Source organism: Echinops telfairi, unplaced genomic scaffold (genome assembly GCF_000313985.2).
Source record: "Echinops telfairi isolate 266 unplaced genomic scaffold, ASM31398v2 ScPeMD7_655;HRSCAF=1070, whole genome shotgun sequence".
NCBI lineage: Eukaryota > Metazoa > Chordata > Mammalia > Afrosoricida > Tenrecidae > Echinops > Echinops telfairi.
In genome coordinates this window covers 32172678-32186695 of record NW_022104553.1, presented here as the reverse complement: position 1 = coordinate 32186695, position 14018 = coordinate 32172678, and the positions used below count along the sequence as shown (strand labels likewise).

The window sequence follows — 14018 nt, the reverse complement described above, 5'->3', positions numbered from 1 at the left end:
TCACTCTCATTCACTGACTCACTCTCTCACTCATTCACTCACTCACTCTCATTCACTCACTCACTCTAAAAAAAAAGAAAAGAAAAAAAAGATGCACAGGGTCCAGGAGGCTCGAGATAAAGCGACCTGGAAGCACATACCTCAGAGAGTCAGAGGCCAAGAGAGAGATGGGGACCGAGATGCCCAGAGTGCCAGGGCGCGACACCCGCCAAGGAAGCTAGAGGCCTGCAGACAGAGCTGATTGTGGGTTTGGGGGCGGGGCCTCGAGGAGGTGGAAGAGGAGCCAGAGCGGGGAGACTTGTGGAGTGTAACTCCCTGCCCCTCCTGCCCCAGGACCCTGCTGGCACTGGGTTGCCACGTGGGCATGGCAGATGAGAAGGCGGAGGATAACCTGAAGAAGACGAAACTCCCCAAGACGTGAGTGTGGGGGGCCTGGCCCCATCTGGGGAGTAGTGAAGGCAGTGTTGGGGTGGGGGAGGGCGGGCAGTGGGGGCGCGGACCTGGGGCTGGTATGGAGAGGGTGGGAATGGTACAAGGGTCTTGTGAGGAGACTGAGGTCAGAGGCAAAGGGGCCATGGGTTAGTGTGATGGTCACTCTGGGGTCAAAGGTGAGGTGTCCTGTGGGAGGGGCCAGGATTGAAGACCAAGAGTCCCCCAGGGACGCCTGGGACTCGGTGTCAGGGTCAGCGATGGCGTCATGGAAAATAAAAGGTCAGGGTTCCAAGTGAGAGACAAAGGGTCCGTGGTAAGAGGTGGGAAAGGTGGCGTGCTGGCGCTGTACGTGCACAACTGCTCGCTGCCATCGAGGCGACTCTGGAATGGCCCCTTGGGCCCCTGAGACGGTCACTCTCTTCGGGAGCAGAGAGAGCCCCCTCTTTCTCCCTCAGAGTTCTATGGAGGGGGCCCTGAAGTTACAGACGAGAGCTCAGAGGTAGATATTCAGAAGTCAAAGACTCAAAAGCTAGAAATTTGGAGTCCTGTGGGCCTGACGTCATCAGAGTTAAGAAACCTGAGTTAGAGATCAGAGTCTAAGATGGAAACCACCCATACCCACTGCCCTCGAGTCTGTTCCATCCCATAATGACCCTGTCTGGGGTCTCCGAGGCTGTCAGTCTTTAGGGGCACAAACAGCCTCATCTTGTCCCAAGGAGCAGCTGGTGGAGTTGAACCGCTGACCCTGAGGTTGGCAGCCCAACACCTAACCTACAGCACCACAGCACCACCAAGACTCCTTCCAAAGCTGAGATGAGGGGGTGACAGAGGCTCGAGGTCAGTGATGTCACAACCCTGACAAGGGTCAGAGGATCCTGGCCAGAGGGCTCGTAGGTCAAAGCTAAGGTTGAAGGGTAGGTCAAAGCTAAGGTTGAAGGATCCTGGGGTCAAAGGTGAGGCATGCCAGCATCACAGAACTCTGATCACAAAGATCAGAGGCCAGTAATTCCAGCGCCAAGGCTGAGGGTCACAGATGGCTCAGAAAGCAGGGGTGCCCACTGAGGGCTGCCCCCCACTCCCCCCCCCCCGCCACAGCTACATGATGAGCAACGGGTACAAGCCGGCCCCCCTGGACCTGAGCCACGTGCGCCTGACACCGGCTCAGACCACCCTGGTGGACCGGCTGGCAGAGAACGGGCACAACGTGTGGGCGCGAGACCGTGTTGGCCAGGGCTGGAGTTACAGCGCCGTGCAGGACATCCCTGCGCGCCGAAACCCTCGCCTTGTGCCCTACCGCCTGCTGGATGAAGCCACCAAACGCAGCAACCGGGACAGCCTGTGCCAGGCCGTGCGCACCCTGTTGGGCTATGGCTACAACATCGAGCCACCCGACCAGGAGCCCAGTAAGCAATGACCCCCCTGACCTCTGACCCGTGACCCAGACCCTTGATCCTGACCCCTGGCCCTACTCAGCCTCTACCTGGGCTATGGCTGCAGCAGCAAACTCCCTGACCCCGTTATCCCGGACCAAACCCTTGACCTCAACCCAGACTCCCTGATCCTGGACCCAGACCCTACCCCCAGCCCAGACCTGACGCCTGACCTCTGAACCCATTGGGTTATGTTTCCAACATTGAGCTCCATAACCAAGAACCCAGTGAGTGCTGATCCCAACCCTGAACTCAGACCTTTGATCCAGCCCTGACCTGGCTCCTGGCCCCTGACCCTACTAGGCTATAATGACAGTATGACAGTATTGAGCTCCCTGACCAGGAACCCCATGAGCACTGACCTTGTCGCTTGACCCAAACCCATGACCCCAACCCTGACCTGACCACTGACCTTTAAATCAGCCCCCACTGGGCTATGGTTGCAGCCTGAGTCACCTGTGCACGAGCCCAGTGACCGCTGATTCCTGATCTCTGACCTCAATTCTGGCTCTGACTGACACGGACCCAGACTGCTGCCTCCAGCCCTGACCCCTGACCTGCTGACACTGGATTCTGAAGTATCAAGCCGATTGACAAGGAAATCAGTGAAAACCAACCCCACCCGACCCTGACCCTAATCCTGACCCTGACCTCGACCCACATGGCTCAATCCTGACTGCATGCAGCTACAGTCTCAAGCCACTCAATTGGGAGCTCAGCTTTGATCCCTGACCCTTGATCTCTGGCTGAGCTATAGCTGCCACATGGAATGACCCAAACAGGGGCTCACAGAGTCTCTAACCTCCAACCCCCAACCTGACCCCTGACCCCTGACTTGGTTACAACTATAATCCCAGCCTCGGACCTAACCCTGACTGGTTCCCAGCCCTGAATCCCTGACCCCCACCTCAGTTTCCAGCTCTTCCCTGACCCTGACTTTACCCCCAACCCTGCTCTCCACGTTGGTTTCCAGCCGCCCACCCTAATCAGGCCTTGGACCCCAGCCAGCACTCTGCCCCCCGCATTTTACTCTCAGTGCCTGTCCTCGCTGCGCTCTGACTGCGAAAGGGAAATGGGGCGTCTCACTCTCTGACTGTGATCCCCAATTCTTCTTAGTTAACTCTTTACCAAAGCGTCCCTCTTCCCCTAGTCTGCCAAGACTAGCCACCCCCCCACCCTTGGTCCCTCCGACCAACTTCCCGATGTCTCCATGTGGCGTCCCCACCCAGCCCCTCTGATCCTACCTTACCACTTCGTAGGTCTGGTGGAGAGCCAGTCCCGCTGGGACCGCGTGCGCATCTTCCGGGCAGAGCGATCCTATGCCGTGCAGAGCGGCCGCTGGTACTTCGAGTTTGAGGCAGTCACCACGGGCGAGATGCGAGTGGGCTGGGCCCGGCCCGAGCTGCGACCTGATTTAGAGCTGGGAGCTGATGAACTGGCCTATGTCTTCAACGGGCACCGCGTGGGTACCGCCCTGGGCGCCACTCTGACAGCTCCCCTGGGTCCCTCCACAGCTCGCGCATCTGGAATCAGCCCCGCCTGTGGCTGGGCCTCATGCAGGTCACCCCACGGGCATCTGTTTTTCCACCTGGGCATGGTGGGAAAATAGAGGCGCGCTGCCTTCGTTGCTGTGGCGCATCTATGCAGCAGCGCATGCGCCAGAGTCCGCCGTTTCCACGTACACCATCCGGGGACATGGGAGGGAACGTTTTAGTAAGGATGGAGCCATTCCCAACCCCCTTTCCGAATGACTCCTCGCCCATTCACACAAACTCACGGCCTCTTGCAGTTCCTGCCTCGTCCTTCAAGTCGTCCACTTGATCCCATAGAGGCAGCGGATGAGGAGTCTTGGTGGCCTAGTGGCTGCAAGTTGGGGTGCTGACCACACGTTTCGGACTCCCACAAACTCCCAGGGACAGTTCTCCTTGGCCCGACAAGGTCTATGAATCGGCATGCACTCAATAGCCTGCCATTCGTTTTTGGAGAGCGTTTATAACACTTAAGGCAAATATGATGTAGTCCCCATATTAAACTCATCGCCGTCAAGCTAATTCCAACTCACAGTGACCCTGTCGAAGAGGGTGCAGCTGCTCCTGTGGAGATCCAAAAATGCAATTTTTTTTTCCCCCGGTTTGCTAAAATTTATGTAAGATTTTTGTAACTCTCTCTGAGAATGCGATGGCTTTGTTATGGTCCTTCAGTGGGATGCACTAGTCAAGATTCACTTCGCCATCACACAGGTGGAGAAGGCCTTTCTTTTTTATACTGAAAGGATTTTTATATTTAACGTGTTTCAGATCACTTTTTTTTTTTTTTTTTTTTTACAAACTCATGAGTCTGTGACCCCAGTAGGGCAGTCTCCATCAGGGACAGACCCAGGACAGCCATTAAAGGAGACAACCCCTTTCTGGGCTGCTTAGGGAGGCGGAGGTAACCCACTTTCTGTTACACTCTGCCTGAAGGCAAGGCACATTCCTGGTTGAAAGTCAAAAGGAAGTCAATGAAGGGCTTCATCGCCTCGGGGACTCTGCTGATGGGTTCTGGGACTTCGCTGTTCTTCATTTTGTTGTGCGGTGATAGCAACTCGTAGTAACCCTGTGCACAACAGAGCGAAGCTGCCAGGTTCTGGGACAGCCTCACACGTTTGTCTTGTTTGAGCCCGTTGTGTAGCCGCTGGGTCAATCCATCTCATCAGAGGGTCTGCCCCTTCTCCCCTGCCCTTCTACTTTTCCAAACATGATATTTTTTTCTGGGGATTGGTCTCTCCTGAAAATACGTCCAAAGATGAGAGATGACGTGTCACCATCCTTGCTTCTAAGGGGCATTCTTATTCTTTTGGCTGTCCATTCAATATTACTCACCAGAAAACCCCACACCGCCTAACTGGAGAGTAGGCATATGGGCAATATGTTTTAGGGTTGTACTAGAGCTAAAATTCTTAGTGCCAGGTTTGCAGACGGCTACAGATAACAGAATCTATGTATTTCAAAACTGTAATTCTTCAGGAGCCCTGGTGGTATAATGGTTAGACTCATGGCTCCTAACTGAAATGTCAGTGGTTCGAACCCACCAGCCGCTCTTCAGGAGAAAGAGGTGGCAGTTGTTGTCCATAAAGATCACAGACTTGCAAATCCTATGGGGCATTTTAACTCTGTCCCTGATAGGGTTGCTCTGAGTCAGAAGCAACTGGACCGCCGTGAATAAATTATTAACTGCAAATTAGATGATGCAGAAGAAAAGCTTAGTGAATTTGAAGACCTAGGATTTGAAACTACCCCAAATAAAATACGGAGAGAAAAACGACTGACGAATAAACAAAGCAAAAAGAACACCTGAAAAAAACAAACACTGTAATTCTTGATGGGAGTAGACAGCCTCACATTCCTTCCGTGGGGCAGCTGGTAGTTTTGAACTGCTGACCTTCAAGCTAGCAGCCCAACATGTAACCCCTCTACCGCCACAGCTCATCCTTCACTCATTAAGCTATACCGCTGTTTGAATCAAAGAAGACTTCAGGAGATGTTTTTGGTTTAAGGTAGCAAGATTATTTCAGGGCAGTAGTTTCAGGAAGTTACCCAGCCTCCCTGGCTTTAGAAATTCGGTAGTCTATGGGAATTCAAAATTCTGTTCTGCCTTTTCTCCCTTTTGGTTATAATTCTTCCATGGAATCTCTTCTCAACGTGCGCAGGAATGAGAGCCAGGCACCATCCAGTGCTTCTGCTCTCGTGGTACAGGAGGCAGTTCATGGGGGCAATTAGCCACACAGTTCGTGCCCTCTTTCTTCTTCCTCTGTTTCTCGAGCAAATTAAGACTAACTGTTATAGCTTGGGTGGGCGCTTGCAAGCTTTTAACACCCCAGGCACTACACAGCCAAGTAGGAGACAAACTAGACACACTAGACATGAGGTCACTTAACTGGATGTCCCATGAAACCACCACCCTAAACCTCCAAACCAAGAAGCCAACCGCCACGAGGTGTTTGTGGTAATTTAACCAGTAAAGAATAAACCCTGGTGGCATTGTTGTTAATCCATTGGGCTGCTAGCTGCAAGTTTAGCAGTTCAAAGCCACCAGCCTCTCCACTACCTTAAAGGTTATTCGTGTAGCGTCCATCTACCACCCATAGTCTTCCCTCTTTGTCCATGAATATATCCATTGGTCATCCACCTCTGTCCAGCTGCCCACTGGTTCACTCATCCATACATCCAGACAATCTCTCCACCACCCACTCCTGAGTCTGTGTTCACTGAGTTTTTCTCCTCCGTCCAGTGAATCTATTTGTGATTTGATCTCACCATTCATCTACACAATAATTTAACACATGTCCCCACCCATTCATTCATGTTTTCCCACCCATTCACCCAATCCATGGATCTATGAGGGGGCTTCCGAAAGTTCATGGAGGAATTCCGTGATCTTTTCATTCCACTTCTCTATGAGGTTTTGAAGCCCCTCCACATGTAGCTATGACACGTTCTTCCTTCCCTGAATCAATCGTGAAGACCCTTAACTTTCCACCCATTCTTCCGTCCAGCATACATCCAACTTCCCATCCGTCTCTCTTTCTCCACTGTTCTGGCGAATGTGGGGTCTGCGTGGGGGACCATGGAGAAGTCCCCGTCCCGTCCTGGCTGCTGTCCTCAATGTCCCACTTCTACATGGGTGGGCTATGTGACCCCAGCTGTCAACAGCAGTGGACCCAGGCCCTGGAAGAAAGGGGGGGGGGGACACAGAAACCAGAAAAGCCCATCCTTGTGTTGGGGGGTGCACTGTGGGGTGGCCCCTTCTCTGTTCCACATGCCCTCAGTCTGATGCTCTGCGTCTCCCTGTCACTCTCCTCCTGCCTCTGTCTTTCTCTGTGTGCCTCCCCCTGTGCGGTGTGTCCCCGGGGTGTCCTCACAGGGCCAGCGCTGGCACTTGGGCAGTGAGCCGTTCGGGCGTCCCTGGCAATCTGGCGACGTGGTGGGCTGCATGATCGATCTCTCGGAGAACAACATCATCTTCACCCTCAATGGAGAGGTCCTCATGTCTGACTCCGGCTCCGAGACAGCCTTCCGGGACATCGAGATTGGGGAAGGTGAGGGCTGACTGTGGACTCAGGCCCCGACACGTGCCTATTGTGGTGTTCCGCTGTGCTAACGGACCCCACTTTGACCCTCGCCAGCCTCCTGCTTTCCCATCTCTCCCTCCCACGGTACCTCCTCCCCACCCCTTGGCCTTGCCCACCCACCCTATTCCCTCCCCCTGCCGCCTCTGTATCCTCCCCACAGGCTTCCTGCCCGTCTGCAGCTTGGGACCTGGCCAGGTGGGCCACCTGAACCTGGGCCAGGATGTGAGTTCCCTGCGGTTCTTCGCCATCTGCGGCCTGCAGGAAGGCTTTGAGCCCTTTGCCATCAACATGCAGCGCCCTGTCACCACCTGGTTCAGCAAAAGTCTCCCCCAGTTTGAGGCTGTACCCCTTGAGCACCCCCACTACGAGGTGAGGACCAATCGCTCCCCACTCCACACCCTCTGATTTCCTTCTTCTTCCCAGGATTCTCCTCCCCCTCCACGGGAGCACACAGGCTTTGGAGCAGGGGCTGTCAGATTGATGGCATCCTTTGGGGGTACCACCTTGGTGAGCCCCAACCTTTCTGAGGTCAAAGTTCTTCCCTTAGGAAATAGGGAAGGGAGACCCCATGGGACACTGGAGGATGACATGATTTGCAATTGGCTCCAGGGTCCACTGCCTTAGGGTCCACTCTGACTCCCAGGGGCCCAATCGGGCAGTGTAGAGCTGCTTCCGGGGGTCCCAAGGCTGTCACTCTTCATAAGAGCAGACAGCCTCCTCTTTCCCCCTCGGAACAGCTGGTGGGTTTAAACCACCGACCTTGTGGTTAGCAGGCCAACTTGTAGCCCACTGCTCCCCCCAGGACAACCGTGACTCAATGGTAGTGGGCTTGATTTATTTTCTATTGAGTTGTCGAGAGGATTGCTATTCGGTGCCGCCAAGTCGGTTATATTACCTAATCTAACTCACCGTCCATGTGCACATTTTGTCAATGGGGGCCATAGCTTCCTTCTCCCAAACCCTGATCCAGGGTCCAGTTTAGAATTATGTATTACAAGTACAACAAAATCCAAACCCACTGCCATCGAGTTGATTCTACTGCGAAGTGACTCTGTAGGACAGAATTCAATTGATCCACGAGGGGTCCAAGACTGTACATCTTTACTGGAGCAGACAAACTCATCTTTCTCCCTTGGAATGGCCAGTGAGTTTGAACCTCCGACCTGGCAGTTAGAAGCCCAATGGTTAACCCAACGCATCACCGACACTCCCATGTCTCTTGAATCTAGACTGTTCCTGAGCCTCTCTTTGTGTCTCGTGATCTTGACAGTTGGGAAGAGGGCAGGCCGGTTATTTTGTAGCAGGTCCTTCATTCTGGGCTTGTCTGGCGTGTCCTTGTGATGACGTCCAGGTCACACCTGTTTGCCAGGAATGTCACAGAAGTGATGACATGGCCTCACCTTACCAGGGGAAAGATGATGTCCCTCTGGCTCAGAACCGATGGTGTGAACTCTCACGAGTGGGCAAGGGTGTAGGACTCTACCAAGTCTCCCCACTGTCAATTATTATTGTTCTCTTGGTAATTAACCAGCAATTTTGAGGGGACGATTGTCAGACTAGGTGAAGATGGAAAGGCTTTAGGTAAGGGATGCCCAGGTGAGATCTGTACCTTGGAAAGGTCCCTTTGAGGAGTGAATCAAAGGGGGTCGGAGCGGAAGCAGGAAGACCAGGGGTAGCTGGAGCTATAGGACTCAGGCCAGAGAGGATGGTGGATTGGACGTGCCCTGCTAGCCCCTGGCACTGCCTGGATGGTGTTCTCAACCCTGATGTCTCATTGCATCGCCCAGGGAGCAGAAGGCCAGGCAGTGGTGAGAGTAAAGAAACTAGAAGACACCAACCACGTTGAGGAATTCATAGGCAGACAGTTGAGGGAAGGATGCCAGACACAAGAGAGCACTTAGATTGGGATTCCATCCCATTTCTGAGAACGAGCAAAGCTAATCTTGGTACCTGTGTTAGTCTGGGTTGACTAGAGAAACAAATTCATAGACACTCATATGTGTATGAGAAGAGCTTTATAGACAAGAGCAGTTAATATTGAGAAAACATCCCAGCTGGTCCAGATCAAGTCCATAGGTCTGATATTAGCCTATGTATCCAATACCAATCTATAAAGTCCTCTTCAGAATCATAAAACACATGCAACGATGCTGAATTCAGGAAGATCAAAGGCCAGTGGGTGGAAGGTCTTGTGGATCCTGTGGCGGTGTAAGCATCTCAGCACTGGCAGGGTTGTCCACGTGGCTCCTCCAGCTCCATCAGGCTCATTGTCAGTAATGTCTTGTAGGGAGGGAGCATGTGTCCCTCCTCCAGCGAGCTATTTATCTCCTTAGTGCCTCCAAATGAGGTCATCAAGCTGCGACCTAATTGACAGGCTAACCTCCACCCCTTCACTCTTAAGTCTCACATTGACAACAGATTATGTAACTACCAGAGTACCCCAGTGATCCTCCAGAAGAAGGGTTGCAGTCTGAGAAGAAGAACCGAGAGACAGTTAGTTACTCAGATCACACACAAATCTCACGAGGGAGGTCGTGTTGCAAACAGTTTGTGCTCAACTTTTAACCCAACGATTGCCGATTTGAACCAACCCAGTGACTCGGATTCATAATACCCCCAGAGGATAGGGTAGACTGGCCCTGTGGGCTTCTGAGACTGTATATCCTTACAGGCATAGCAAGCCTCACCTTTCCCCTGAGGAGTGGCTGGTGGTCTCAAACTGCTGACCTTGTAACCCACCACACCACCAGGGCTCTTCGGGGCTTGGGGACCCTTACCGATGACAGGCAACAACCCCTTATGGAGCAGTTCCACTGGGTCTGCGTGGGGTCGGGTGGGGTGTTCCGTGAGTTGGAATTTTGGCATGCACAGTTTCATGATCTCTGCCCTGCTTGTTCTGGTTCCAGGAGGCTCATTTTCTTGCCCACCACCTTCTCACATTTGTTTAAACATAATTGTGGACCCTTGGCCTAATAGGAGTGCTTTTTCTAACGTACAGGACTTAGGACAGGAGCTCTGGTAGTGTAGTGTGACTCAATGGTCCACAGTTCAAAACCACCAGCTGCTCCAAAGGAGAAAGACGAGGCGAGGCGTTCTCCTGTGTTAGGCTGGGTTCTAGAGAAACCAATCCAGTGACACTCATCTATGTCTAAGAAAGACCTTTATATAAAAAAGTAATTATATCTCAAGAAGGCATCCTAGCCCAGTCCAATTCAAGTCCATAAGTTCGATGCTAGACCTTAAGTCCCTTTTCAGACACACGTAGCCACGTGCCAGTGATGGAGAATGGTGAACGGGGAGCAGAAAGATCCCAGGCTGATGGGTAGAAAGTCGAGTGGATCCAAAGACTGTGGAAACAGAGCAGGGCACCGACCGCTCTCAGGAACACGCAGCCCACACAGGGCCAGGGAGACATCCCAAGTTTGAGCAGGCAGGGAAGCAGAGTGGCTGAGAGAAGCAATTCCCAAAGTCCCTCCCTCTTAGACAGAAGGCCACACCCCCAAGGTGGCTTCATCAAGCTACCCCTTGATTGACAGATTTGACTCCAACCCTAGCCAGGAGAGTCTCAAAAAAATAATAATAATAGTAATAAGTAGAAATAGCAAATCCCTGCCACAAAGTCATGCCTATACGTTGTAAAGAGTCCCAGCCTTAGGGAGCATTTCTACCCTGCCCTGGTGATCACACGATGGCCGACAGTTGACAGGACTTAGGCATGTTAGTACTTTTTTGAGCCACTTTGTTACGTGTGAGTATGATTTTTAAGACCCCCCACCCCCACCCCCGGGCGGTTCTAGCAGAGGGCAGAGGCCAGGCTGCACCTGCAAGGGGCTGCTTCCGCCCGGAGCAAGGTGGTTAAGGCGGGATGGTGGCTCTGCGCGTGACCAGGCTTCTCCGCACAGGTGTCCCGCGTGGACGGCACCGTGGACACGCCCCCCTGCCTGCGCCTGACCCACCGGACCTGGGGCTCCCAGAACAGCCTCGTGGAGATGATCTTTCTTCGCCTGAGCCTCCCTGTCCAATTCTACCAGCACTTCCGCTGCACGGCAGGGGCCACGCCCCTGGCCCCCCCAGGCTTGCAGCCCCCCGCAGAGGACGAGGCCCGGGCCACAGAGCCCGACCCTGACTATGAGAACCTGCGCCGCTCTGCTGGGCGCTGGGGGGAGGGGGAAGGGGGCAAAGAGGGAACCGCCAAGGAGGGGGCGCCAGGGGGCACGTCCCAGGCTGGGGGCGAGGCCCAGCCCGCCAAGGTGGAGAATGAGAAGGACGCAACCACGGAGAAGAACAAGAAGAGAGGGTGAGTTGAGAGTTGCAAGAGGCTTTGGGATTTGGGGGTGGGGGATGGGGTCAGCCCTAAGATCCCCAGTTAACTCAGAAAGCCCACTACCATCCATTTCCCATTCCTCATAGCAAACCCACTGCTATTGAGTCAAGGCAGGCGCATAGGGACCCTATAGGACAGGGCAGACCTGCCCCAGGGGTTGCTGAGACTCCAACTCTTGATGGGAGGAGAAAGCCTCACCTTTCTCCCACAGAGGGGCTGGTGGTTTAGAACTGCTGACCTTGTCGCTGACACCACCAGGGCTCCAACTCATAGTCACCCTGTATTCCAAGGCTGTAAGTCTTGACTGAATCAAATAGCCTCATTTTTCTCCTGTAGAGCCGCTGGTGGGTTTGAACTGTCTACCTTGTGGTTAGCTGCCCTGCATTTAACTGACAGTTCCAGCAGGACTCCTAGGCCTCCCACTGAGCCATCCTCAATGACTTAAAAACAAACAAACAAAAAAACCTCATTGTATCCTGAAGAGGCCTGTGTTTGTCTGGGTAGACTAGAGAAACAAATCCATGGACACACACACACACATTATGTGTATAAGAAAGAGATTTATATACAAGAGCAATTGAACATCTAGAAAACATCCCAGCCCAGTCCAGATCAAGTCCATCAGTCTGATATTAGCCCATATGTCCGATACCAATCTATAAAGTCCTCTTCAGACTCACGAAACACATGCAATGATGATGAGTGCAGGCATATCACAGGTCAGTGGGTAGAAAGTCTTTGGATCCAGTGGCATTGGAAACATCTCAGCACTGGCAGGGGTCTCTGCATGGCTTCTCCAGCATCCAGGGCTGCATCAGGGTGGGTCCATGTGCCTTGTCAGCTGCTATGTCTCCCAGGGTGTGAGCAGAGAGTCTCCCACCTCCAAGGAGGAAGTACTAGATTTCCCAGAATTCTCAGGAGAAGGTCATGCCCACACAGAGGCCTCATTGGCTATGATCTGATTGACAAGCTAGACTCCACCCCTTCACTCTTAATCCTCAAATTGACAATCGATTATATGTCTACCACAAGGCCCCATGCCTGGCTAATGGAGTCAGCATCCTAAAAGGTCCCATCGTGTCTCAAGTGAACCCCATTATTGCCTTAAGATGCTCTCCTTTCTATGAGGTAGAGAGATTGGAGTACCCTACTCTATCTTTGGAGAGCTCCACTATCTTTGAGATATTTGATGGACCCCAAAGAACTCCTCCACCCAAGGGACTCCATCGCTCAGGGACACTAATGGGAACATCAGTGTCTTGGGAGAGCTGAGTGTACCCCAGGCGTCCCAGTGGACACCAGGTAGTCTTCTAAACTGGGGCTGTTTGTGTGTCTCAGAGGAAGACCTTCAAGAGGTACCACTGGAACCAAGTCCCCTTTCCCCTTACCATGGCAGCGGCTTTTGAGAGAATGTAATTGTGCACCCTGGGAGTGGGGGCGGGGGTGTGTGTTTGAAATGATGGGGCATTTCTTCGGTTATCACAGTCTAGGGGGTCCCTGCTGGGAGGTTTTTGTAGGGGTCTTTCTTTGCACAAGACAAAGAAAGTGAGGAACGGTGTGAAGAGTGAAGAACGGTGCTTTCTACAATGCCTTTAGCACACATCTGAGAGAGGCCGACTTATGGGGGACCACTCTGTGCCCCACATCTCCAGCAAGCACCTTTCACTTGAGCAGTCCCAGGCATGAGAGGAGGCACTTAAAGCAGACACGGAACAGTCATGGCGGGGCAGTGCAGGGAGCTGCAGCCTTGGGTCTTAGAAGCAGGGTGGGGCAGGGCAAGAATACTCATGTCAGCCTTTCCTCCCCACCACCAGGTTCTTATTCAAGGCCAAGAAGGTGGCCATGATGACCCAGCCGCCAGCCACGCCCACCCTGCCCCGACTCCCTCATGATGTGGTGCCCACTGATGACCGAGATGACCCTGAGATCATCCTTAACACTACCACGGTGCGACCTTGGCTTTGGGGCCCCCACCAGCAAAGCATTGGAACTCCCACATTTCCAAATGTTGTGTTGCAAACCCCAGTAACTCGATACTCCAATATACTCTAAAACCCTAAACCAAGCTCACTGCTGTGGTTGAGTACATTTCGACTCAACAACCCTGTAGGATGGAGTGGAACTGCCTCTGTGGGTTTCTGAGGTAGTAACTCTTGACCAGAGCAGAAAGCCTCGTTCTCCCTTGGAGTGGCTGGTGGGTTTGAACTGCTGACCTTGAACTGCAGTTGGCCTGACCACTTGGCCACCAGGCCCCCTTTGTAAAGACCTTCGTGTTATGGTAATGTGAGCTATGCTTTATAACTTTGCTGGATCCTAGGATGGGCCCTCCGTCTTAGGGCGGTATCACAAAATAGTCCCTAGGAACTCCTGAATCTGGGAGACCACACCAGTAGACACAGAAACAGAGAAACATGGGCCCAAGAGGTCCCTAGCCCACCGATGTCTTGTAAAACTCTCAGAGGACCCCAGGAATCCCAAAGGAAACCCATCCACAATCCCAGGGAACCTCCGACTCTTCGGTCGTCCCCTACTGACCAGTGGTCTCCCCCTTGCCTCCCCAGTACTATTACTCTGTGAGAGTCTTCGCTGGCCAGGAGCCCAGCTGTGTGTGGGTGGGCTGGGTCACTCCTGACTACCACCAGCATGACATGAACTTCGACCTCAGCAAGGTCCGGGCCGTGACAGTGACCATGGGGGATGAACAAGGCAACATCCACAGCAG

General features: G+C 53.1%; 1 protein-coding gene across 1 annotated transcript in view; it reads left to right on the top strand.

Annotated features, from left to right (window-relative positions):
* RYR1 (ryanodine receptor 1) overlaps window positions 1–14018 on the top strand; it is a 138629-nt gene that overhangs the window by 29466 nt on the left and 95145 nt on the right. The window contains exons 23-30 of the mRNA XM_045292707.1: window positions 334–417; window positions 1528–1835; window positions 3122–3324; window positions 6765–6939; window positions 7133–7341; window positions 10875–11269; window positions 13111–13243; window positions 13858–14015. Coding sequence (XP_045148642.1) covers window positions 334–417; window positions 1528–1835; window positions 3122–3324; window positions 6765–6939; window positions 7133–7341; window positions 10875–11269; window positions 13111–13243; window positions 13858–14015 — 1665 coding nt within the window. The remainder of the gene's footprint in view (window positions 1–333; window positions 418–1527; window positions 1836–3121; window positions 3325–6764; window positions 6940–7132; window positions 7342–10874; window positions 11270–13110; window positions 13244–13857; window positions 14016–14018) is intronic.